This window comes from Cydia fagiglandana, chromosome 20 (genome assembly GCF_963556715.1).
Source record: "Cydia fagiglandana chromosome 20, ilCydFagi1.1, whole genome shotgun sequence".
In the NCBI taxonomy this organism is placed as follows: Eukaryota; Metazoa; Arthropoda; class Insecta; order Lepidoptera; family Tortricidae; genus Cydia; species Cydia fagiglandana.
The window spans coordinates 11,644,020-11,670,352 of record NC_085951.1 but is presented as its reverse complement, the minus strand read 5'-3'; the positions used below and the strand labels follow the sequence as shown (position 1 = coordinate 11,670,352).

Below are 26,333 nucleotides of genomic sequence, written 5' to 3'. Positions count from 1 at the left end.
TATCAAAATTATTGCAGACTTTTCTTGGTCTAGGTACCTCTATTAATTCACCAGTCAAGCTAACATGTAGATACAGGGTCAATTAAAGAACCAAAAATAAACGCGAGCGCAGCGAGCGCGAAATTTTTTGACAATATCGCAAATTGTGAAACCGTGTTAAAAGGCCGGGTCTCGATCTTCATCTGGGCCTAAAAATCCGAAGTGCCTCAGTGAGGCGAGCTTTCATGCGAAGTCAAAGCCGTGCTTCATCAGGCTTCAGGATAAATAGTTCAGCACAGACACGAACCAATGTCCTTTGTATTAAAAAGTGAGACCGTAGGCCGAGCTTGGCGCAGCGACGCCAAAGGCTAAGCTGAAGTAGAGGAGATGTGGAACACAATAAACCAATGGTAAATTGAGGCTGAAGGTCGAGCATTATTTTGAAAAACTGGGGACACTTTCGTTTTCTTTCTTTTTCTTTGTTTTAATCAATCTAGTCCTCGTGATTCTGAGTCGAAATAACTCAAAAGTTGTTGGTTGTTCGAATTTTTATTGAACCATTTTTCCTGAAAACCTCTATTATTACAACTTTACAACAGGTACCTACGCAGAATGAATATTTCATTAATTTAAAGAATGGGTCGAAAAAAAAACAATAACAAAGCATATTCATTATTATAAGAATAAAAAATTTGCTCATGAATTTTAAGCCTAAGGAACAAAATTTTATTTGGTACGCGCTGAGCCGCCGGGGCCCCCTAGCCGAGGCGGGGCCCCCAAGCCGAGGCGGGGCCCCTAGGCAGTTGCCTACTTTGACTTAGGGTTAATCCGGCCCTGTCCATATGCTACTATTAAAGTTCATTTGTACTAAGGCATTGTCATTTTACTTAAATTATAATTATTAAAGTTTTATTTTAATATTTCTTTCTAAGGTGTATCTATATTAATATCTACACTTGTCATAAGTGACGTCAAAATGGCTCACCCCTGCCGAGCTGTTTATGACAGGCAGGGGAAATTTTAAATCCACGTATTAACTTCTGTCCTTTAACTGTAAATGGCTAAGTTGTACCTAATAAATAGTTTTCTAGGCTCTCTCAGCTGTTGGTGTTTAAGATAATTCATAAATCCAGTTCTTTAAAAATACGAGTTATTTTGAAAGTAGATTAATCCCTGTTAAGATATGTTTTAGTAGGTATTAAGGAAATTTGAATTGTTCAAGAAATTTCGAGGACAAGCGAATTGTAGGTATACATGGTGTATCTGACCATGGGGCTTTAAATCCAGGGCTTGATTTTACTCGCTAAACTGAGCTACTTTTACTATGGGACCAACCCTGAATTCGGGGAATTTTTTTTGGCTTTTCCATAGAAAACGTCGACATCTATCCAGCCAAAATGTATGAAAAAGTATATTTTTTTCCGGATTTCGGTGATGGTGCCATAATAAAAGTAGCTCAGTTTAGCGAGTAGAATCGAGCCCTGGATTTAAAGCCCTATGATCAGACACAGCCTGTATAGGTACTGTAAGTATAATTATCTTATTTTTTAGGTCACTTGTGTCGCTTAACTTCAAACTCGGGTAAATCCATTGGACCCTCTCAGCAAATATCTACCCTATTACGTTTTCTTAATACCAAAATCGCATAATCGGACAGATGGATTTACCCGAGTTTGAAGTTAAGCGACTCCATTCTCCTCGAAGATACACACTCGTACATACGATTATATAAGATATGTTAGTAATACTTGGTAATACTACAATGTTCATATCTATGCTTGTTACAAGCTATCTCACTCTGATTACATTATTTAATACAGGATGGAGAACGTAATATTAAACCACGAATTTAAGCTATATATACATGCGCAATATTTAAAATCGTAAAATTGATGTATTTATAATTGTAAATAGGCAAAGATTATAAATTTATTATTAGGAGGTACAGTCACCACACGGGATTGCTATGCCATTTAGGGTTCTTGCTAAATTGGAAATTCTATAGCGTAAGTACCTATTGAACAACCAATTTAGCTGGGACCCCTAAATGGCGCAACATTCGCGGAGCGTGATGGTACCTACAGCTTGGCAAAAAAAGAGTAGAAATTAAAAAGTGGCAACACTGTTGTGTCGTCCCGTTTTCGTATATTTATTGGTTCGAAAGGGACGGGACTACAGTGTTGCCACTTTTCAATTTCAACTCTTTTTTGCCACGCTGTAAGTTAAGATATTTTCATCAGAAAATTCGAGTTTGAAGGGCAAAACTTTTCACGAAAGCACTAGCCGCGTGGTAGCGCGCAATATTCGACCGAATATTCGGTTCGGTATGAGCTGAACCGAATAATCGTATTCGGCAAAGTCCGTATTCGGCCCATCTCTACAATATACATCTTGAGTTCGAAACTTATACGACTTATGTAGTGATTTCAACTAGAGATGCAACGGATAGTTGTTTGGCCGGATACCGGATAATCATTCTGCAGGTTTGACCTGTTTCCTAGTGAACGTTCGCGGACACATTTCTAGGTTCGAAATGAGTGCGCGTGCAAGTCAGTGGAATGTTTAAATTGTTTTAAAATAATAAACAAGTACGATTATGATTAAGACTCTGTTTCTTATATCCAGTTAGTTTACTCCGAAATCAAGCAATTTTCCTATCCGGTATCCGGCCGGATAGTAGGTCACTATCCGGTATCCGGCCGGATAGTAGGTCACTATCCGGTATCCGGCCGAATATTAAAATTATGGCCGGATAGGCCGGATACCGGATAGTAACCGAATATCCGGTGCATCTCTAATTTCAACTCTTCTTTAAACCAATAAATTGTCCAGTCGCCGTTGACTGAACCTGAATTTTGCGGCACGCGGCGCGTGCGTCCAGTCCGCGACCATCATTGGCCCTCAACAACCATCATCATCATCATTGGCCACAGCATTGCAGATGATAGTTGCAGCGACTAAAGAAGGTATTTTGAGGAGGTAGTCTACATCCTATACATCGACTGCGATGACTGTAGGTATGCTATAAGTGGCGGATTTGCATAGTTGGCCGCCCTAGGCCCCAGGCTCTGTGGCAACTACTAGCCGACCCTTTCTCAGCACCCATCTATAGACTACCACCTTGCTGCCGCCATAGAGAAATATAGTAAGACAAGAGTGCTCACTCCATACATCAGTTTTGGTACCAAAAATATTAGTATTTTCATAGTCGACATCTAGCATCGAGTAGCGGAATTATCAGTACTACTACTTGACAATAGATGTAGCGGCGACCGAAAAGTCTAATGCTCAACAATTTTCAGCTAATATTATAAAAGGATTAACACCGGAACTCTATTTTCTCCTCTGCTTCTAATATTGGTTGTTAATTGTTGTTTAATACAATTTTCGGGGGTCGCCACTCGAGAGACATCTAGTATCAAGTAGCGGTACTGATACCGCTACTCGATGCTAGATGTCGACTATGAAAATATTAATATTTTTGGTACCAAAGCCGATGTATGGAGTGAGCACTCTTGTCTTACCTATATTTCTCTATGCTGCCGCCCCTAATATCTTGCTGCTCTAGGCCCGGGCCTACCGGGCCTTAGGGCAAATCCGCCACTGATAGCTACAGACCAATGGCCGATCCGCCCGCGACCTAACATCTTGATAATAAGACATTTGTGAGAACACTGGCGACTCCGATGGCGACTGTCCAGTAAAGGTGACACTCCATTTCCAACGACACCTGCACTACTGTTGCGACGTTACTGTCATTCATTGCCTTGTCATTCATTTTACTATGGAAATTGACAATAAGTTATGTTATTACCCTTATGTTACCCTTAAGGTAACATTCCATTTCTGACCGCAGCTGCACTACTAGTACAAACGCGTCGATGTTATTGTCAATTTCCATTATAAAATGAATGGTAGTGCTGCTGTCGTTGGAAATGGACTGTCACCTATAGGGTATGCGCGCACGAGCAACTTTTTGTTTTGTCTCTGTCGCACTCAAGTGTCGTAGTCAAGTGCGACAGAGACAAAACACAAACACAAAACGCATACTCTTAGTAGTTGGTTTACTTGATCGATTTAATTGGCAACGACAGGCCTCGGCAGCGCGATCTCGGTGTCAATGACGTCATCTTCGTCCTCTTCGTCACATGCGTCCTCCGGCTCGCCAAGCGCTCGGACGAATTCTGAAACACAACAAACAGGGTGGTACCTACTTCACCTTTCCAATGTGTATTTTGTCTCACATTTTGCTTAATGAGAGAGTGCATGAGACGCAATGACATTGGACCAAGGTATTGGACAGATGGAATACCACCCAAAGTTCGGCATACTTTTAAGGAATAGGTACAGTCAAGGAATTTAAATTCCGACCCATTTCGTACTTTGTCACAGTGACAATCAATATGAAAGCCGCTAGAGACCTCATACGGTTGTCACTGTGACAAAGTACGAAATGGGTCGGAATTTAAATTCCTTGACTGTACCTACAGCTTCAGTAATTTAAATATTAGTTACATTCGTTTCAGGAATTTCAAAGAGAATTCTCAAATTCAAACTCAAATTCTTATTTCAATTTCGTTTTCCAATTCTCCCTCAATTGCTCAAAGGTTAACTAGAAAGGATCCCTGAAAGGGATAAGTTCGCCTTTGTAATAACGACGTGTTTTTTCAACACATGAAAAGAAGCTCGCTACGCTCGTGAATCTACTATAGAGTCTTTTGCTTGCACAGGACTCATAGTTTATAAGCACTCGAAGAAATATCAAACTTTGATCTCTTGTTGTACAAATAACTATTACTACTATTACTACAAATTCAGTGATTATTGTTTAGATAAGTGAAATAAATGCCGTAAGCGCCGACAACTGTTGCTGACGATTGAATTGATCATCAGGTTGGGTTCGTTTTGCATGAAGATAGGTTATAGGTACCTATAGGTAGGTAGGTACGTATGTTAGGTACATTAGAAATGTCATTCAATAATGTATTATTCAAATATGTATATAGTAGTGGACCCTATAATGGACGTGGAACCAGTAATGGGACAAAAAAACATAATTCCTCTAAAATAAGTATCTAAAAGTAGTTTATAAACACTGGCTGTATATTATCATAAATAAGAGTCCTAGAGCTGTTTCAGTTTGAAGTTTTATTAAATTTGGTTGTTTTTTAAGAAATTGGCGTCAACCTAAAAGTTGTCGTGTCACTGAAAAAAAATACCACTACGAATTCTTAACAACTTCGCTAAGAAAGGTGAGTTAATTTATAAAATTTTAATTAATTAATACTTGATGAAAACTAGAATGTGTTTTGTTAATTGCATTTACCATGAGATAAGGTATAACAACACACTATGTTGTGACTCCAAAGATGTAAAAAAATAGTGGTATTTGGCCCAATCCCATTATAGGAGCTGTAAAACTGCGTACCTCCTATGATGGGACAAATGACAGAATGATGCTTGCTATGCCATAATTTCATGTTTAAACAATACAGAAATAAAATGAAGTTAAGAAATATGTCAATCAGTAGGTATTCTCGGACTTTGGATAAATTAATATCGTTTTCCCAAACTTTTACTTAACTTGCCCTGTTAGTTAGTGTGGGTCCAATCTTGGTAGCTCAATTTGACCCACTTTTCGATTTCCGATTCAGTTGAATTTTTGTGTAAGTACGTAATTAAGTATGCAAATCGGATGATAATGCAATATTATGATAACATGGACCTGATCTGATGATGGAGACAGGAGGTGGCCATGGGAACTTTATCGCATTAAACCCTAACTAATTGTGTTAGGGTATATTAGAATTGTCTCGATGGATCTAATACAATAATAACTGGCTGTGGAAAGAAAAATACATTTAGCGATAGAAGCTTATACCAAAAATTGTTTTATTTTGCCGTATTTTATTCCCCATTTCAATATTTTATACTGATAGAGCAATGTCCATTATAGGGGGCCCATTACTGGATCCACGTCCATTACCGGGGGCCCATTACTGGGACTTTAGTGTCCATGACTGGAGAAAAAAAGCATAGTTTTAATTTGTTAAATATGTGGAAACTAATTGCAGTATCTTTGATACAACACGCCTAAAACATGAAAGGCGGATAGGACTTTCATCTTTTAACACGCTAAGCGGTAGACCATTTACATGTATAAGGGAAATATCATAAATACTCCAAATTTCCTCTTAAATGTCCCATGACTGGTGCTGTTACTATAATTGTTTTATTGCGCAATAAAGTAAGGTTCCTACATACCTACACAATTACACATAGGTACAAGCTTTAGGGCGATTCTCAGAGATGACATTCGGTGCCTGACTTCGGTGCCAAATTTTTTTTTTTAACTTATATAATATGCGAGTTTATTTCCTAAAATCTACCCTTCATATAAAAAATATTGGTAGTGGAGGCCTCCATTAGAACCTTATAGTTTTCAAGATATTTGAGATTTAAAAAACACCGAAATCATGTGCAGGCACTGAAATCAATTTGCGTCATCGAATTCAATAATGCTTACACCAAAATGACATTTAGGTTTTATATCTCAATTATATAATTATTTTAATCATATTTTTCAATCCTATTTGTTGATAAGCGATGTAACAAGGCTAATGATCTCGAAAGCTTACATAAATTTAATAGATATAGACTCAAGATTTTAAAATTACCAAATTACGGCTTGTAAATATATATCTCTAGAAGATATCCCACACTATATGACTGGCCTCATATAATAGGGTGATGTGTGGTCCTGAAACGAGTTTCAGACATGTCGACATTGTCGACCACAAATTCGCACATTATAATCATTTATTCATTGCATTATTACATCCATGAAGGAGAAGATGTTTGTTTCACGCAATCCGACCGCACACGCATCTAAAAAAAACTTATGTTACCTGCACCCGTAAACAATACACTCTTGAGTGGTGTTCAATGCTCATTTAATGTACTTATAAAGCAATGTGATGCAATACGGAAAACAAGTATTTTTTTAATAAAAGAGTTTAAAAGCGTGAACTCCGTCAATTTAAAACTACAATATTTGAAGTAGTCGAGTAATGCTTGAAGATCCAATTACCAATTAATTATGATCTCCAGCACCCTCAAACACTTGAGCTAAATTGTAACAAAGTTGTTGACAAAGACATAAGACATTGAGGATTGCTAAAACATTTGCTGTGTTCAATTTGTGTCTATGGCTATCCTTTAGAAATATCGATCAGTAGGTACGCTCAGTGCCTTTGAAGCGATCTCGACATTAGAACGCTATTTTATTTTTAATCCCTTGTTCTGTACATCCTGTCCCTTGGGTTCACCTTGCATAGTACTTACATACACAAGTTGTTTTAAAAGAAGTGGGATCTAATTGACTACATTTATTTAACATGGCTGACATGTTTAAAGGTATCGAGGTGTAGGGCCTCTGGTGATACAGAGGACAACGAACATAATTTACTTAATTGGTTGGAAAAGAATATCAAAACAGAGAAAGAAACATTGGGTCTGGTTTAAAAAAACTACTCATAGTGAACTAGTGATTTTGTGTACCTACTATGACATAATTTACTTACAAACATAATTTTACGTTTGTACAACGTATCGTTCACTTTTAGACATGATAAATTAGTACAACAAACTAGTTTACAAAGCAGGATTTGAATTCAGTGATCACTTTTTTGATATCGGTGGTCAAAAAATCCACCGAAACCAGGGAAATCAACACCAGCGATATCAAAATTAATGGCTTTTTAGCAATTACAGAAATAGCATGAACGATACAGAGGAGATGTGATAATGGTGGATTTACGTACTTTCGATGACTTCTTAATCACTGACATAACGATAATTGCACTAAAACTTTCAGAGTAAATTGCACCACCGATCTCAAAAAAACATAGGACCAAACCCAGCGAAGGACGGAGAAACGTTTAAAAAATCACTTTATTGTACTGTGACTGTACCTCTACTTTATTCAACGGTTAAGGCACAACTAAAGCATGCTATGTTTGAGACACTGAGTTCCTGGTCTACAACTTTGAAGGCGTACCGACATGTTTTGCAAATTACACCGATATCAGTCACTAGCCCGGGACACATCGTAAATTTGGTTTTATTCAATGTGTTGAGCAAACACATTATTGTGATATAAAGAATATGATAAGCTAACTAATACCCTATGCGTGAATACCCATAATAACTCCGATCTAATGCCCCATCTTGAGTAATAATTTTTTGTTTCATAAAATCTGGGTGCGGGACACGCCCACCGAACATCATTTTTGGCATTTGAATTTCTTTTTCTTGTATTATATAAATAATAAATAAATAATTTGATAGTGTCCCAGACAGAATATAAGCTGAAGATCATGCCTAAATTAATTCAGATTTATTGAACAGTAAATTCAATCAATTACTGCCCCGGACACGTAAAAACGGCCCTCCTGAGAAATGCCCTTTAGTATATCTTAATATCATAACATTCATACCCTTACCTAGAAAATCAATGCGGCCATCTCCATCTGAATCCACTTCTTTTATCATGTCTTCAACTGAAATTAAATGAAACATAATTATGTTGGTATTATTCAAGAGCATTCGCAACAACTTAATAATAGTTTAGTAGCTATTTAATTACACGAACGGGTCTACCGTGATATGATTTCATTGTTTTTAGGTACTACATATATTATATATAAACCCAAAATTCCTACGTTTCAGCTGAGCTGCACCATCTGTGACCACTGAAAGACTGACGTCCCAGTAAAATGTCAATGGAGGTACAAAACGCGAGAGACACTTACTCTCCTCCTCAGAAAGGTCTTCTCCAAGACATTGCAGCACCGCTCGCAGATCAGATGCACAGATTTACCCTCGATTATGCTTGTCGAACACACGGAAGGCGTCGCGAAGCTACATGGACCAGTGCTACAAGTGCTAAGATTAGACTTCACTTACTCTCCTCCTCGGAAAGGTCTTCCCCAAGACACTGCAGCACCGCTCGCAGATCAGACGCGCAGATGTACCCTCGATTATGCTTGCCAAACACACGGAAGGCGTTGCGAAGCTACATGGACCAATGCTACAACTGCTAAGATTAGACTTCACTTACTGTCCTCCTCAGAAAGGTCTTCCCCAAGACACTGCAGCACCGATCGCAGATCAGACGCACAGATGTACCCTCGATTATGCTTGTCGAACACACGGAAGGTTTCGCGAAGCTACAGTTCTACAACTGTTAAGATTTTCACTTACTCTCCTCCTCAGAAAGGTCTTCCCCAAGACACTGCAGGACCGCTCGCAGATCAGACGCGCAGATGTACCCTCGATTATGCTTGTCAAACACACGGAAGGCATCGCGAAGCTACAGTTCTACAACTATTAAGATTTTCACTTACTCTCCTCCTCAGAAAGGTCTTCCCCAAGACACTGCAGCACCGCTCGCAGATCAGACGCACAGATGTACCCTCGATTATGCTTGTCGAACACACGGAAGGCATCGCGAAGCTACAGTTCTACAACTATTAAGATTTTCACTTACTTTCCTCCTCGGAAAGGTCTTCGTCGAGACACTGCAGCACCACTCGCAGATCAGACGCGCAGATGTACCCTCGATTATGCTTGTCAAACACACGGAAGGCATCGCGAAGCTACAGTTCTACAACTATTAAGATTTTCACTTACTCTCCTCCTCAGAAAGGTCTTCCCCAAGACACTGCAGCACCGCTCGCAGATCAGACGCACAGATATACCCTCGATTATGCTTGTCGAACACACGGAAGGCATCGCGAAGCTACAGTTCTACAACTATTAAGATTTTCACTTACTTTCCTCCTCGGAAAGGTCTTCGTCGAGACACTGCAGCACCACTCGCAGATCAGACGCGCAGATGTACCCTCGATTATGCTTGTCGAACACACGGAAAGCGTCGCGCTGCTACAGTTCTACAAATGTTAAGATTTTCACTTACTTTCCTCCTCAGAAAGGTCTTCTCCAAGACACTGCAGCACCGCTCGCAGATCAGACGCGCAGATGTACCCTCGATTATGCTTGTCGAACACACGGAAAGCGTCGCGCTGCTACAGTTCTACAAATGTTAAGATTTTCACTTACTTTCCTCCTCAGAAAGGTCTTCCCCAAGACACTGCAGCACCGCTCGCAGATCAGACGCGCAGATGTACCCTCGATTATGCTTGTCTAATACACAGAAGGCGTCGCGAAGCTTCATGGACCAGTGCTACAACTGCTAAGATTAGACTTCACTTACTCTCCTCCTCAGAGAGGTCTTCCCCAAGACACTGCAGGACCGCTCGCAGATCAGACGCGCATATGTACCCTCGATTATGCTTGTCGAACATACGATACGGAAGGCGTCGCGAAGCTACAGTTCTACAACTGTTAAGATTTTCACTTACTCTCCTCCTCAGAAAGGTCTTCCCCAAGACACTGCAGCACCGCTCGCAGATCAGACGCGCAGATGTACCCTCGATTATGCTTGTCGAACACACGGAAGGCGTCGCGTAGCTCGCGTTCCTCCTGCTCAGCGGAGCTGGCGCCGCTCCCCACGGACATGGACTTGGAGAGGATGCTGACGAATTCCTCGAAGCTTACGTTGCCGTCACCTGAAAATGTAGTGCGTGTGACCGAAGAGCTGGCGGTTACCTCGCACAACGTATCAGTATTGCGATACAGCGGGGAAATGCCGCCAGCATCCTTGGTACAATGCCTCAGGGGTCTATTTTAGATTTAAGCTAGTTATTAATTTCGTTTAATTGTACCACTGTATATATATTGAGTGCGTGTTAGTTAGTTAAAGCAGCGATTGACTTAGTCCTTAGGTATATTACGCACCAATATATCTTTCACTGATTGATTGTTGTTTCATAAAATAGACTAGATATCTCGACGTTCCTCGAAGCGCGCGAAATTTTTCGAGTAGCACCCGGCCGAGCAAGCGAAATAAATAAGTAATCACGTAATAAAGTACAAAAGACTGTAAATGAATGAAAGAACTGTATGAAGTATGCAAGTACAGTCGCCATCAGATATATCGGAGCGGCGAAGTTGTTCACAATATCTGAACACGCACTCTAACGCCCCGCCCTGACAATAGAGGCGTGTTCAGATGATTGTGAGCACCTTGGCCGCTCCGATATATCATATATCTGATGGCGACTGTACGAGAGGTATAAAAGCGAGAACTGGTATGAAATTATGAATGAAAAGCTAGCTGGGCAAAGTCACCGATCATGTTGGAGGAGCACCGAAAAAAATACCGCGGCCGTGCTCCTCCTAGGTAATGGTGACGCCGCAGTCTTTAGCTAGTTTGCAATATTAAATGGACTAGCTCACCATCGCTGTCCACCTCTTGCAGCATATCTTGAAGCTCCTCGACATGCGCGAACTGTCCCAGGCTGCGCATGACCCGGCCGAGCTCCTCCTTGGTAATGGTGACGCCGCAGTCCTTGGCTAGTTTGCAATATTAAATGGACTAGCTCACCATCGCTGTCCACCTCCTGCAGCATATCCTGAAGCTCCTCGACATGCGCGAACTGTCCCAGGCTGCGCATGACCCGGCCGAGCTCCTCCTTGGTAATGGTGACGCCGCAGTCCTTGGCTAGTTTGCAATATTAAATGGACTAGCTCACCATCGCTATCCACTTCTTGCAGCATATCCTGAAGCTCCTCGACACGCGCAAACTGTCCCAGGCTGCGCATGACCCGGCCCAGCTCCTCCTTGGTGATGGTGACGCCGCAGTCCTTGGCTAGTTTGCAATATTAAATGGACTAGCTCACCATCGCTATCCACTTCTTGCAGCATATCCTGAAGCTCTTCGACACGCGCGAACTGTCCCAGGCTGCGCATCACCCGGCCCAGCTCCTCCTTGGTGATGGTACCGTCGCCATCTTTGTCGAACAGACGGAACGCCTCGCGAAATTCTGGAAAATTAACAATTGTATATTTACTGACGATGTTACGGTGTCAAGAAAAGTCTGCAGCGGTTTTGATAGTCCACGCTGTGCAAGTGTTATTATACGTCATAATTTCATAGACGTTTGACGTTAAAAATAACACTTGCACTGAGCGGTCTATCAAAATCGCTGCAGACTTTTCTTGGTCTAACTCTATCTACGATCTACAATGCTTGCCCTCTTCCGCAAAGTCTCGTTCGCGCATCGTCAGATTAACAGTGCTTACTTGGTGAAGTCCCACACATTTTTTGTCGGTTTTCACGTCTCAATTTAACAGATGACAGTGTCAGGGTTACCAGATACAAATTTAGAATTTCCTGACAAAATTCCTGATTTCCGTCGTCGTCGTCCTAGCCGTCAAAGCGGTACGATTCGATTTCTAAAACATCTATGTATGAATGCTTGAGAAAAGATTAGTTAATTAATAATTACGAAGTTATTGATAAATTTAGTGGATCTCATTTATTATTTTTTTTACAATGTTTTTGCATTAATTAATTTATTTAAGTAAATAAAAAGATACTTTATAAAAAAGTCTATCAATTCATAAAAATCCTGACATTTTCGTGTTCCGTCCCCATTCCTGACAAAAGGCTAAAATTCCTGACACGTCAGGAAAATTCCTGTCATCTGCAGGTAACCCTAGTCTCACGTACCTTTCATCTGGGTCCTTGTAATGCCGCTGGTCTCATCCACGACAGACGCCTTCCTGTCGAGGTTGGTGTCGGCGGCCGGCTTGAGGAACGTCACCTGCCGTTGGACGCGTACGGGCGATACTGATCGCTGAGACAGCTGGCTGCAACAATTACAGAGGTTATAATTATAAACGTACGGATCTACGGATGATAGAAGCGATGAATAAGAGAGAGATGGTTACAAGTAGAGATGCAACGGATAGTTGTTTGGCCGGATACCGGATATTCGGCCAATGGTCAGGCCGAATATCCGGTATCCGGCCCCCGAATATTCGGCCAGCGGAACTTAGACCTATATTTCGGTTTTTCAGGTGCGCATTCTGAGGTTTGACCTATTTCCTAGTGAACGTTCGCGCGGACACATTTCTAAGTTCGAAATGAGTGCGCGTAAAAGTCAGTGGAATGTTTAAATTGTTTTAAAATAATAAACAAGTACGATAATTACCGTGTCTGTTTCTTAAATCCAATTTGTTTACTCCGAAATCAAGCAATGTTACGGTATCCGGCCGGATAGTAGGACACTATCCGGTATTCGGCCGGATAGTAAAATAATGACCGGGTAGGCCGGATAACGGATAGTAACCGGATATCCGGTGCATCTCTAGTTATAAACGTACGGATGATAGAACCGATGAATGAGAGAGAGATGGGTTACAAGAACTGAACGAAAGGGGTCATTTTTATCTTCTGACCTTTTAGGGCATCCGCTAGCTGGAGCGGGCGCACGCACGCGGGGGTAAGTCGATTCTTATGGCTCCTCTACACGATGAGCCAGCGCCGGCCACTCCAAGGGACGCAGCCATGCGGTAGAATGACATAGCAATATCACTTGCTCCCTCTAACGCATAAATGCGTCCCTTGGAGTGACCGGCGTTGGCCCATCGTGTAGAGGAGCCATTAGTTGCACACGCGTCCGCGTCATCACCAGTTAGCGTTGCCAGGCGTATCTCACTCCGCGATTTCGTCGCTTTGCTAGAGGTACAAGTAGCTACAAGTACATCCGTTCCACACCAATTTGGTGGCTAGCCATTAGCCGCGCGTGGTGTTGTCGCCACTTAGCGGCCATATCTATCCGATCGTAACAGACGCGTTTTGTTAGAGAGTGAGTCTTCTGTACCTAGTACTATTATTAATTATGTGGCGTTGCTCTTACTATTTTTCGTTGACCCGCAAACCCGCTCCGTGCAACCGCGCCAGCTGGCGGACGCCCTAAAAGGTTAGTCTTAAATAAAAATGAAAATGAAATACCTAAATGGCGTAGGCCTTGGCCTATTCATGGTTTAGTCATAAGTAGTGGTTTAGATAATATGCGTCTTCAGTTTACCTAAACAGGTTTTAGGGAATTTACGCGTAGCTAACCGAAACTATTTGGGCCAAAGTTAGATGCTAGAACTGCTTTGACGGGGAAGAATTTTAGTGAGAAGTCAAACATCTGCAAACTATAGCTTCGTGCTAAACATCGCCTAAGTAATGTTGAGGCAATTTGCTGTTGGTACCTACTTATATAAGTACGTAAAAAAAATGTCTTTGGTTGCCTACCTGGTGGGTGCTGGTGGTTACCAGTAGTAAACTGTAAATAGTTATTTTTAATACAGTTGCTCAAAAAGTGCTACTTTACGTAGCTGTTTAGCGTGCGGAAAGTTGGTTATCTCGAACTAGTGCTTTTTACTTTTCCAATTTTTTTAAATTTATACTTGTTCCAATTCACGACTACTTATTGATGAGTGTTAATATTAGTTTCCTTTAAACGTCGTAATCAGCATAAAAACCTACCGTTAATGTAAGAATACGAAAAATATTACATATTTCACATTTAATTACTTACCTCTTCATCATTATAACACGTTTATTTTTTAATATTCAATATTGAAACTTCCGTTCTTAATAAGTTGACTGAATGGAACGGAATAGCTGCCAAACGCCCATAGATATAATATACTTAAAGACGACGTCTAACCGAGCTGTCACTGTTACCACTTTTGTTTAGTGTACGATTAACAATGTTTTTCTTATTTTTTCGCAACTGTATTAAAAAACGTCGTTCGATACACGTGCGGAAATGTCATTCTTCACTCGTCCCGAGTCTTGCCACTCGCCTGCGGCTCGTGGCAAGATATCTCGGTACTCGTGAAGTAATGACATACCTTCCGCACTAGCATCGAAATGTACTATTGTTTTACAAGGGGGCAAAGTTGTTGTTTAACCGCTCGTGCTAATATTGATACCCGAGCAAGCAAAAGATTCCAAAATTGAACCACGAGCGTAGCGAGTGGTTCGAAAAATGGAATCTTGAGCGTTGCGAGGGTTTCAAAGCACGAGGGTTAAAAAAATTGCCCCCGAGTGAAACACAAAATTTTTCACCACACCAACCTGAAGCAAATATTAAATGTAAAATATCAAACAAAATCAAACCAAATCAAATCCAAATGAATGTTATTAAATATTTATCATCGAAAATCATCATTTAAAAGTCAATTCTAGTCATAGTCAGCAAACACAAGAAAACAACTAAAAATTTGCATTTGATTACTTTGCCTCACATGTGAATAAAATGCAACTTTGCTAACAGTTTTTGAAGTGCAAAGTAAGGCTTTCCGAGCTGGTGTGTGGTGAAAAGATATTTAGACTATTTGGATTAAGTTCTTTAACCCTTTATAAGCTTACAATAAGATGGTTATTAAGGAAATAAATACCACTCTACAACGTCATCTTTTTCCGCAAAAATTTTAGGACTGGGTGGCAATGAGGCTTGAATTGATTTCTTAGAATTTCGTCCGTTGAAGGGTTTATACCGGGTGTGGCCTGTAATATGAGCAAAAAATTTAACTGCAGGCTGTACTCCTTATACTGACCAACATTTGTTCAACGACTTTTAAAAATAACTTGTGGTTTGATTTTAATTCACTTTCAAGTCTATTCTAAGACGCAATGTATTGCGAATTTTGTTATGTTTATGGCGTGACAAGCAACGTCAATCACAATGATATGGCGTGGCAATGGCGTCCATTGAAGATAATATTTATTTTGTATGAAAAATAGGGAGTCTATATATTTCATAATTTTCAAAAGTTGTTGAACAAAAGTGTCACCGTTTGAGGAGTACAATCTATGTTTTAAATATTTGCTCGTGTTACAGGCCACACCCGGTATTTATTTACTCAGTACAATTTTATTTCCAAGTACCATAAAATGGTCCTACTTTGCTCCTTTGTGGGTAACTATGCTCCAATTAAAAAAAAATACTTAACGTGTAATATATCCAAACATAACATATCTATATTATTATTTATATACTCAGACAAACGAAATATCATAAAATAATCTCTTTTTTCTTTGCGGGACCTATTAATTTGGCGCACAACGGGGTAACTTTGCACCTCTGAGTGAACTATAGGTAGGAGCAAAAATACCCCCAACAATGGGTATCTTGTGCCCATTATTCAGAGCTTCGTTTTATATAAAGCAACATTTCATAAAGTTGATTTACCTATAAAATATGTCACATGTTATGTTCTTCTTCATATTCAATATGTCTAAATATTTAAATAATGAACAGTTTTAAAAATATTCAAAATTTCCTTAAAGCGGAGCCAATTTTGGAGCAAAGTAGGACCATTTTACGGTAGCTTAATAAATTCTTTTGCATTTTTTCCCGTCAACATAATCCAATACTAAGGGTGCCCGAGGGAGGGCCCGAATCTTGACAGAAATGAAATCCTTCGCGTGCGTGTGTAAATGTTTGAATTTGGTTCGTAACACAATAAGGAAGGGTGACCTTTTGACCGTGTTATTCTCATACCTTACACGGAACCAGTGTAAATGACTATTTAAATAAAAGTATACCACGTAACTTTATTGAGAAATAATTCGATAAAGTAGGTAAATTCCCACGTTACAGGCTGAGCCAGGCGTGGCTCACTCCGCGATTTCGTCGCTTTGCTACAGGTAGCTAAAAGTACATCCGTTCCACACTAATTTTGGGGAAAGCCATAAGCCGCGCGTGGCGCTATCGGCACCTAGCTGCCATAAGTATCTGTGCTGATCGTAACAGGCGCGTTTTGTTAGAGAGCGAGTCTTCTGTGCCTAGTACTATTATTTATTCTGTGGCTGAGCCTAGTGTGGGGATCACTATAAAATATTACTTCTCTTGGAAACTTGGAATGCTAATTACTTGAGATAAATATATTCTGATTTTTTTTAATTCGGAAATCTAACATACCTACCATACCCATATTGGGATACCCTCCTCCAATTGAGGGGGGATTTAAATCTTCTCGGGGCAGAGGTGTACGGTTGGAGCCGGTAAAGGTTTATTTGACGTTCATAAGCGCATTGTAATATGCCTACTTGAATAAACTATTTTTTATCTTATCTTTATCTTATCTTACCTGATTAATTCTACTCATTATCATTTTGACAATACTCGGACAATATTTTGTCAAGTTTGTAAAGCATTTTCACATACATTTGGTATGAATGGTCACAAAATTGACTCATAAATGTTGTATCCAATGGAAAACTGTGCTCACTTTTTTTTTCTAATCCGTGATTATAGATCGAATTAACCCAAAAGATGATTGTTTAAAAAAATTTATGTTCTTTTCTGAAAACCCCCAAATATGACCCTTAGATCCATTGCAGCTGTAATTTTGTAACCGCACTGACGTATTATATACCGTATATATGTACCGTACGACGTATGGCGAGTGACGATGGAATGCAAGAGGATGTTAGAAAGAGAGATGCCTAAGAGTACCATACCACAATGAATACATGTGTCTTAGCTGTATATTGTATTATTATAAATAATGTTAAAAATGCTTTATGTTGTTAATGTATTCCAATTTGTGCCGGTTTGGCATTAGCTGTAAGGTGCAATTTGTTATTTGAAATAATAAATAAATAAATAATATGGGGTGTATGAAAATACGTATCTCCAACGCTTGCTAAGCGTTGGGAATAACATCTCTTTTGTTTATCCCGAGGCCCTTTTCAGCTTGAACGAATGAGACCCAACTCGCGAATTATTTAGAATTAAATACAACTGTTTTTTATTCGTTGCTTTTGCACTGCGTTAAGCAATTTAAGCACAGGTTTAAAATCTGTTTTACTGTAGGTACCGACTTGCTTGCTTGTATAAGTATGTGTAGCTATGTTTTTGTCATATCATCATATGCGATAAGTGCGATCATAATACGCCATCTGCACGGCTAAGATGGACGCAATTGTCACGCGACGTTAAAAAGTGGCGTTTATTTTATCAGTTTATCACGTGAATAATTTATGACTCACGCTAGACCCGGCCCGGCCTCACTCCGGTCTAGTCCCATCATCACATCATCATCTAATTATCGACAGCGACTTTTTATTGTTAATTGGTACCGAAACCGATATTATATTAGATTATGTGAGAGAGCGCGTTGAAAACTGAAAAGTCCGCTTAAGCCGCCTCCGGTAAGCCGTAGGCTTTATAACAGAACTTTAGTTATACAGCTGAGAGATGAATTGTACCTCGCTAACAGCCAAGGTACCACAATATTTAACATTCACTACCTACACTTTATAACCTTATGGGCACATTTACGAGGTGCGAGAACTTGCATCATTACATAGAGGTACATATTTAAAAAAATAATATCATTTACTTTCAGGCATATAGATCTTAGCTATAGAAACTAACTTACAAACTATCACATATACAATAAAAATCTTATAATCTAAAAAAATAGTGTATTTGATCACTTGATCAGTCAGCTAAATTGGATCTATGTATGTATGTAGGTCCAATGTAACTAAAATCGCATGCGAGTTCGCATCTAAATGAGCCTAAAACATTCACAGATCACACTGAAAAAATGGAATCCATTATTTAAAAGTTAAAACGAGTAAATTTCAACGATAAATTTGTTTAAAAAAAAATGTGCAAGTCAAGCCAAGTGGTCTGATATGAACATTATACAGGGTGATTCAGGAGACGTGAGCAGGACTAACACTGCGCATTTCGTAAATTATAAGCAACTGTTTCGTATCAGTATTAGAGAGTTTAACGTTAATTTTGTAGTCGTGTTAAAAAAAAAGTTATTAATTTATTTACGACATGCATGGTCACCCTAAAATTAGAACACCAAACTACCGATATTCTGTGTCAAATTGAATGTCATCACTGTCATCACGGTCTGGTTACTTTTGAAAACTCGTATCTCACCAAGTTTGACAGTTCATTTTCTTCGTAATCAAAATGCTGTCATTACGGTAAAAGAGGTTTTATGTTTATTAATTAGGTTTTGTAGGGTGACCAAGATTGTAGAGAATTAAATTTGCCCTCACCAAAAAGTTAAAAAATAGGAAAAAGTGTGGTGTTGTTTCACCTAAATACTACGGTGATCGATCAATTATCAGTTACTGAGTGTGTCGGATTAGTCCTGCTCACGTCTCATGAATCACCCTGTATATGGCATGAACACGATGGTTATCTTAATTCATAAAAAGCAAACGATTTCGGTATCCAGTACAGTAATCTCACGCATACAATAGTCAATTCTGAATAAATATGTACGAGTAAGTACCTAGGTAGGTACTAAAACAACGAGCGGGAGTGAGAGTGAGAGGCCATCGGGATCAGCTAATGTCGATAACTCCTCAACAAAATTTAGCATAAGTATGTACATTTATATCCCAGAGAAAAAGGTCTGAAAGTGAGCCGATATTTTAGCTCTTGTGAATAATTTAGCGGGGTGTCGTGAAAAGGGCGAGAAAACGGCCGTGTTTGTGTTGTGTTGTGTTGTGTTGTTAGGAGTGAGTCGAGGTCACGGGCAAACTAAAAACATTCGAACTTTGCAAATTGACCTACTTTTGACACAGTTGCAATTCCATTGTTGACAAACCTTGGAGGATTAATTTGCTATATGTAGGTGATTAATTATTCCAAGCAAATAATATATATGGTCCTGCTATGGACGTAGCGAGCGCTGCACGTTGAAGATGATATTATAAAGGGTTACGGAGGCAAATCCAAACTTAAATTTTGATGTCAAAATTATATTTTTTGTGTGTGCCAACTCCAGTACACTAAGCATAATTCTAAATTATAGCAAAATTACATCATTTTCATGTACCTTCCGGTATGATGCGAAATGCGAAAAGGCTTCGTAGCGTAACTAACACGGTAAACACCCGTGATTAATTGTAAAAGTCAAGAAGTCGATCGCTAGGGTTACCTACTCAACCTACTACTGTAAAGATACCGTAAAATGAGCTTTATGGGCTCTGACAAAAAGGTGTAACTCCATTGAATTTCACGCCATTTACGTCATTTCCGGCTGTATGTACTCTAGAGGGATCTGTATCGATTTGCGCCCGCTGGGCCATCGAGAATTTATAGCGAATTTTATGACAAATCTCTGCTAAGGACGCTGTGAATGTTTATTGTTTACTCGTCTTTTTATAGAGCTTGTGTATTTTATTGGATAAGTGATTTGTGATGGATTTTTATGTTGAAACGTATCCTTGTAGTTCTTCTTTATGAAAATGGCTTACAACATAACTAACATCAAATTTATGATGACTTCACCGATGTCAAAAGTAATAAAAAAAAACCACAACTTATAAAAAAAAAACATAAGAGCATAGTTATGTTTTTTTATAATTAGTGGTTTTTTTTTATAATCGACGTACAGTCAACGGTAAAAATATGGGTGTAGACAACTTACTCAAAAATATGTCCCATTGTTCTTAATTCACTGACATAAGAGTTATGGGACATATTTTTGAAATGATTTGTACACCCATATCTTTAACCGTTGACTGTACATGTGCTTGGTATAACACATGGTTCGAAATTACGTCGCCAAGAATTTTTACTGATTATTTTTACTAACCAGTGCGTTTACAAAGCTAAAGGATATTGAAAAGGTACCTACTTAATTTAAATTTTCTAAATCATTTAAAAGCAAAATTATCAACGTATGTTTGAGCCAATCGGTAAAATACGTACAAGCATAAGCTGCTAAAAACTTCACCCTCATCGTACTCGAATAATGTAGTAGATTTATAAAAATTATTTTTAGCCTCGAAACAAGTGAAAGTAATTATTTGATGATTTAATGAAGTAATTGTTTGATTTCGTAAATAGTTTAAGTAATCACACGATAATCTGCGTATAATAAATCACTCGTATTTCAGGCAGTTTTCGCTTCAGGCTCTTGATTAACACGATCCCTTTTGGGATTGCGTTGAAAAACGGGTGTTTCAATTTAATTCCCGGATTTGGAAAAATAACTATTAGTTTTCTGTATTAAGTATCGAATCATTTAACAATATGTTTAGGTTTTTGATTTTAGTATTTTAGAATAATAAGGTAGGCAACGATCCTATTAAACTTTGTAAAGTCGCCATCAGATATATAGGAGCGGCCAAGGTGTTCACAATATCTGAACACGCACTCTAACGCCTTGACAATAGAGGCGTGTTCAGATATTTGTGAGCACCTTAGCCGCTCCGATATATCTGATGGCGACTGTAACATTTGGATACTGTTCAAAACAGTTAGAAAAGGTGAAACAACGTTTTACACTAACACATATTACACATACATGTATGTATTTACCCTTTTTTGCAAACAAATTATTATTTGTTTGTTGCTTATGGCACAAGAACATAAAGTGTTTTTTCTGACATTTCCAAAAATAAAAATACTATCAGTGTATGCTTATGTATCAGGACTATAGTTGTGTAAATATAATAGGTTTAGGTAGGTACCTACTTATTATTATGCGTATTCGCCTACATTCAATAATTACACATACTAATATACATCAGTACACCTTTTTATTTTTATCAGTCGGGAAAAATAAGCACGCAATATTGCACTCAAAATGAATCTAAATAGATTCAAGCACCCTTTCATTTTATTGAACGCTTCAATTCAAAAGGATCGATAAGCTGATAACTCTGATAAGCAATTCACTGACTGCTGTCAGCAATTGAGTTGAGTAAGCAAAATTCTGATATAAATCCATTAATGTTTTGATACCTATTACTGCTCTGCATAGCCAAAGAGCGCTATCTCAAAAGAAAATTCATTGCTAACTTATTAAACTTTAGTTTCTATTACTGAGAGGTCCATTTTCAAAATCATTTGCTTTTGAGATAGCACTTTTCGACTTAGGAGGGCAGAATTATGACCCCATTACACCCCCATTATCAATGCTGCAGTTAACTCCTTGGTTACATATATCGCGGATATGATATTCAACTTCACTTACTTACTTACTTACTGCCGTGGCGCAGCGACCCGAAGTGGATCTTGGCCTCTGACACTAAGGAACGCCATGCTTCTCTGCCTAGCGCCGTTTCCGTCCAATCGACGGCACCGAGCTCGTTCAGATCTTTCACGACCTCATCGCACCAACTTTATATTCAACTTTATTGACAGCTAATTAAGTTCAAATTTAAACAAATATTTTTTATTACATGCAATATGGTTAATAAGGTTTGGCAAATATACGTACCCTAAGTTCGCCTTTATTACAATTATATACCATTCGACTCCACTTTCAGGCGTATTCTGATTTTAATACTGTATTAATTAGATTTGCATTAATTAGGGCTATGACCTGTCAACCAGAAACATCACTTTTGACACTGACAGATCATATATCTAATTCAGATCTAATTTTAACCTGTTATTTGAAATCAGAATATGCCTCTATATTTAGCAAGCAAAGAGAATACAGCCCGCTACGCCGTAGACAGCTACGGTTCGCACGTAGCCTTCACGTGAATGCGCTTAGGGATTACTTTCGACGTTTTGTGTTTCCACACTTGCTACGCGTAGTAGGTAGGTACGTTTCATTATTCAGGCAGTGTTTGGGAGTTGTAGGTAAGGTATGACCTTGGTAGTCACTCCACTCAGACCGATGGAATCAATGCTACGGAATGCTATAGGTTAGCGGGGCGAGAAGGCTCAACCAGTCAAACTACTTGATTTTCTCTGATCAGGTTTAACGTATATTTACCTTACCTCTCAGAGTGGTTCAAAGGCGAGAGGCCTCGTCCGGTGGTCCCGGCTCACCTCCGCCCTGCTCGTCTGTCTCGTCTGAAAGTACCTCCTTAACTTACACCTTACCTCTCAGAGTGGCTCAGGGCTACGGAAGGAGGGCCCCGGCTGGCGGGGCGAGAGGCCTCGTCCGGAGGACCCGGCTCACCGCCACCACTGCTGGTTTGTCTCGTCTGAAAAACATGACATGTTAAGTTTTTCGTCTTATATGGATTCTTGTTATTACCATAAAATTTGCCTACATATTGCCCCATAAATTGCTCCACATGCGAAATTTAAAAATTATTATAGTAGTACCTATGCTGATATCACCAGATATGGCTTATCAACCAACTCTTACTCTATCGAGTTAGACCAAGAAAAGTCTGCAATGATTTTAATAGCACACACAGGGCAAGTGTTATTTTAAATGTAAAACTTGTACGAAATTATGACGTAATTATAAATAACACTTGCACTGCGTGTGCTATCGAAATCGTTGCAGACATTTCCTGGTCCAATAGTAATATATTATGCCGATTTACAGTAGACTAACACTAAGGGCCCCCCCACATCTGGCGTCTTTCGAGCGTCGGCGTCTGTCGGCGTCGGTCCAGCGCTATGGAAAATGACGTCGCTGCGACGCTGCGTCGACGTTGCATCGACGTCGGCCATAGAATTGTAGACGCCGACGCTCGAAAGACGCCAGATGTGGGGGGGCCCTAACAAACCGTACTCCATAACTATCTTATGCACACAAAGAGACAACTGGACTAGACTGACCGGTCAGTAAGCAATGTGGAGAGCAGACCACACAGAAATGTAGGTCATTCACTATCCCGATCTTGTTTTCTTAACAGAGTACATTACAAAAGAGTAGCCCATCTTCAAACATAGTGTTGCTCACGGTAAAGTGAGATCAAGTAATTTGACTGCCTGACATCAGCACACCTAAGCCTGACGGAACATTGTTGAAGAATGGGTTGTAGACAGAAATGCATGTTATTTATGATAGTTTTTTAGTTTTACGAAATAACCCGAAGCGAATTTTGAAGTTTTTTGATACAAATTATTTAAAAAACAACGCGACACGCGCAAAAGACGACGTGAAACACAATTAATTTTAATAGAGAATTTTTAAAGGACGAGCTAACAACAGAACTATGATTCTAGTAGGAACTGTCGTCAAAATCTTAAAGAATGAGAGAAGCATGCAAGTTATTGGACCATCTATGATAAGACTTGAACGTCGAACGCGAATTCCTATTTTTTAAAGATAGCTTTATACTATTAAAAAGTGGAAAAATTACTGTCTTGGCTGAGCACTGAAATTACTGTCTGGCAATTACAAGACTTGAACTCACGGCCTCTGGATCGATACTCCAGCGTCCTGCCATCTATCATGAATAAATTCTAAGCTTAATAGCATCGTTCGCAGCCGTTGCTGCTTGTTAAAACTTAAAAGATAGCTTACTGTCGTTATGCCTACTCTATGTTACTACCGATCCAATTGACCCAGCCACGGACTGCGAACGAAGCCAATTATTTGCTCGATGGAATTCGATATTCGATCAAATCGTGTGGCATGTTTTCCTGTTATTAGTTCACAGGTCAAGGGTAGTTTTCACGGTGATTCATAATCAATTATATCTAGTCGACTAATGAAATAAAGTTGTTTGAAAACTGTTTTAGATTTATTTTTAAACACACAGTGAAATTACTCTACATATCACACAGGTGGATTTTGTACCGAGATGCTATTTAATCGGGACTGTAAAGGTGGCATTCGTGCAAGCATTTTTGTACTGAATATGCTTGTGCCGCACAGTGCCGCACTCTGGTGGAATACCGCCTTTAGACCATTGGGTGCACTGTGCACCCAACTATAGTCTAGTTCAACGCTAGTTCAACACGTTATTAGGTATAAAAGTACCTGCGCCCTGTAGCCCGCGCGTAAGAATACGGCTACGGTATCCCCTGCCTGTCGTAAAAGGCGACTAAAAGGGGTTCTCGGGGTCGGAGACGGTCGCAGCTAGGGACTGCGACCAAAAAAAAAGGAGAGTACCCTCAAAGAGGCATAGCGTTAGGACGGCACTGGCGCGTTCACTGGAGATCCCAGAGCCGTCCGAAATGCGCTGAGAAGGACTAATGGGAGGTTTTTAGTCGGTGAAAGTCCGACATAACCTCCGCGCTGTCCCTGCGGTGCGGAGGTATCCATAACGGATTTTCCTCCCATAAAAAAAAAAAAAGGTATAAAAGTACCTGTTGACCGCGGAAAACATGTCTGCTTGGAGCAGGACCCACGCTCGCACTCTGTGCACAACTACTATAAGGCTAAGAAGCGTACCTATCCTGAGACGCAGGCGACGCAGTTCCACGCCGCGCAGGGCAAAGTAGTTTTTGTATAGTATGGACCGTCCTAGTGCCGTAGCGTGCCTAGCTAAAGGCTTAGCCTCACCATGGAACTACAGGTACTCACCATGATGCCCTTGAGCTGATTCACCAGCGGCGAATCAGCGAAGAAGTTGTTGACCGCGGAGAATATGTTTGCTCGGCTCGTCGGAGCAGGAGCCACGCTCGCACGCTGTACACTACTACAGGGACTCACCATGGAACTACAGGGACACACCATGATGCCCTTGAGCTGATTCACCAGCGGCGAATCAGCGAAGAAGTTGTTGACCGCGGAGAATATGTTGGCTCGGCTCGTCGGAGCAGGAGCCACGCTCGCACGCTGTACACTACTACAGGGACTCACCATGGAACTACAGGGACTCACCATGATGCCCTTGAGCTGATTCACCAGCGGCGAATCAGCGAAGAAGTTGTTGACCGCGGAGAATATGTTGGCTCGGCTCGTCGGAGCAGGAGCCACGCTCGCACGCTGTACACTACTACAGGGACTCACCATGGAACTACAGGGACTCACCATGATGCCCTTGAGCTGATTCACCAGCGGCGAATCAGCGAAGAAGTTGTTGACCGCGGAGAATATGTTTGCTCGGCTCGTCGGAGCAGGAGCCACGCTCGCACGCTGTACACTACTACAGGGACTCACCATGGAACTACAGGGACTCACCATGATGCCCTTGAGCTGATTCACCAGCGGCGAATCAGCGAAGAAGTTGTTGACCGCGGAGAATATGTTGGCTCGGCTCGTCGCGCCGGTGCAGGCGTGCCACGCCCGCTCGCACTCTACACAAACAGTAGATTGTATTCAATATATTAAGAACGGGTCACTCACGTATTTTAAGTCGAAAAACGCTCGACATGTTTCACTCCGCAAGCTCCTGATGACACTCCTCGGTACGGAGTGAAACATGTCGAGCGTTTTTCGACTTAAAATACGTGAGTGACCCGTTTTTAATATATTTAATATGTCTGTGTCTCACAGAAGTTTTGTTATTAAAACAGTAGATTGTGTCACTAGGGAGCAAAATTACATATTTACTGCGAGGACGTATATTGAATGAAGCGAAGGATTCTATAATAAAATCCCGAGAGTAGCGAGGGGTTCTAAAGGGCCACTTTGATCCCTCCTACGAGGGAAGTAAAGTACAATGATCTTTCCTATCAGGGAAGAAAAAGCCCTTTCCGAATAGGTGACGTGAAAAATAAATTACTGACTTTAAAAAAGTTTA

At 40.1% G+C, this 26,333-nt stretch overlaps 1 protein-coding gene across 1 annotated transcript; it reads right to left on the bottom strand.

Annotated features, from left to right (window-relative positions):
- Positions 1-806: 806 nt before the first annotated feature.
- Positions 807-25,247, bottom strand: LOC134674507 (neo-calmodulin-like). The gene is made up of 7 exons (XM_063532599.1): positions 25,172-25,247; positions 22,783-22,886; positions 12,618-12,757; positions 11,785-11,928; positions 10,404-10,610; positions 8,484-8,540; positions 807-4,163 (listed from the first exon to the last, which is right to left on the bottom strand). Exons 1-7 carry the CDS (start codon positions 25,172-25,174, stop codon positions 4,057-4,059), a joined length of 762 nt encoding a protein of 253 aa, XP_063388669.1. The 5' UTR covers positions 25,175-25,247; the 3' UTR covers positions 807-4,056.
- Positions 25,248-26,333: the final 1,086 nt, after the last annotated feature.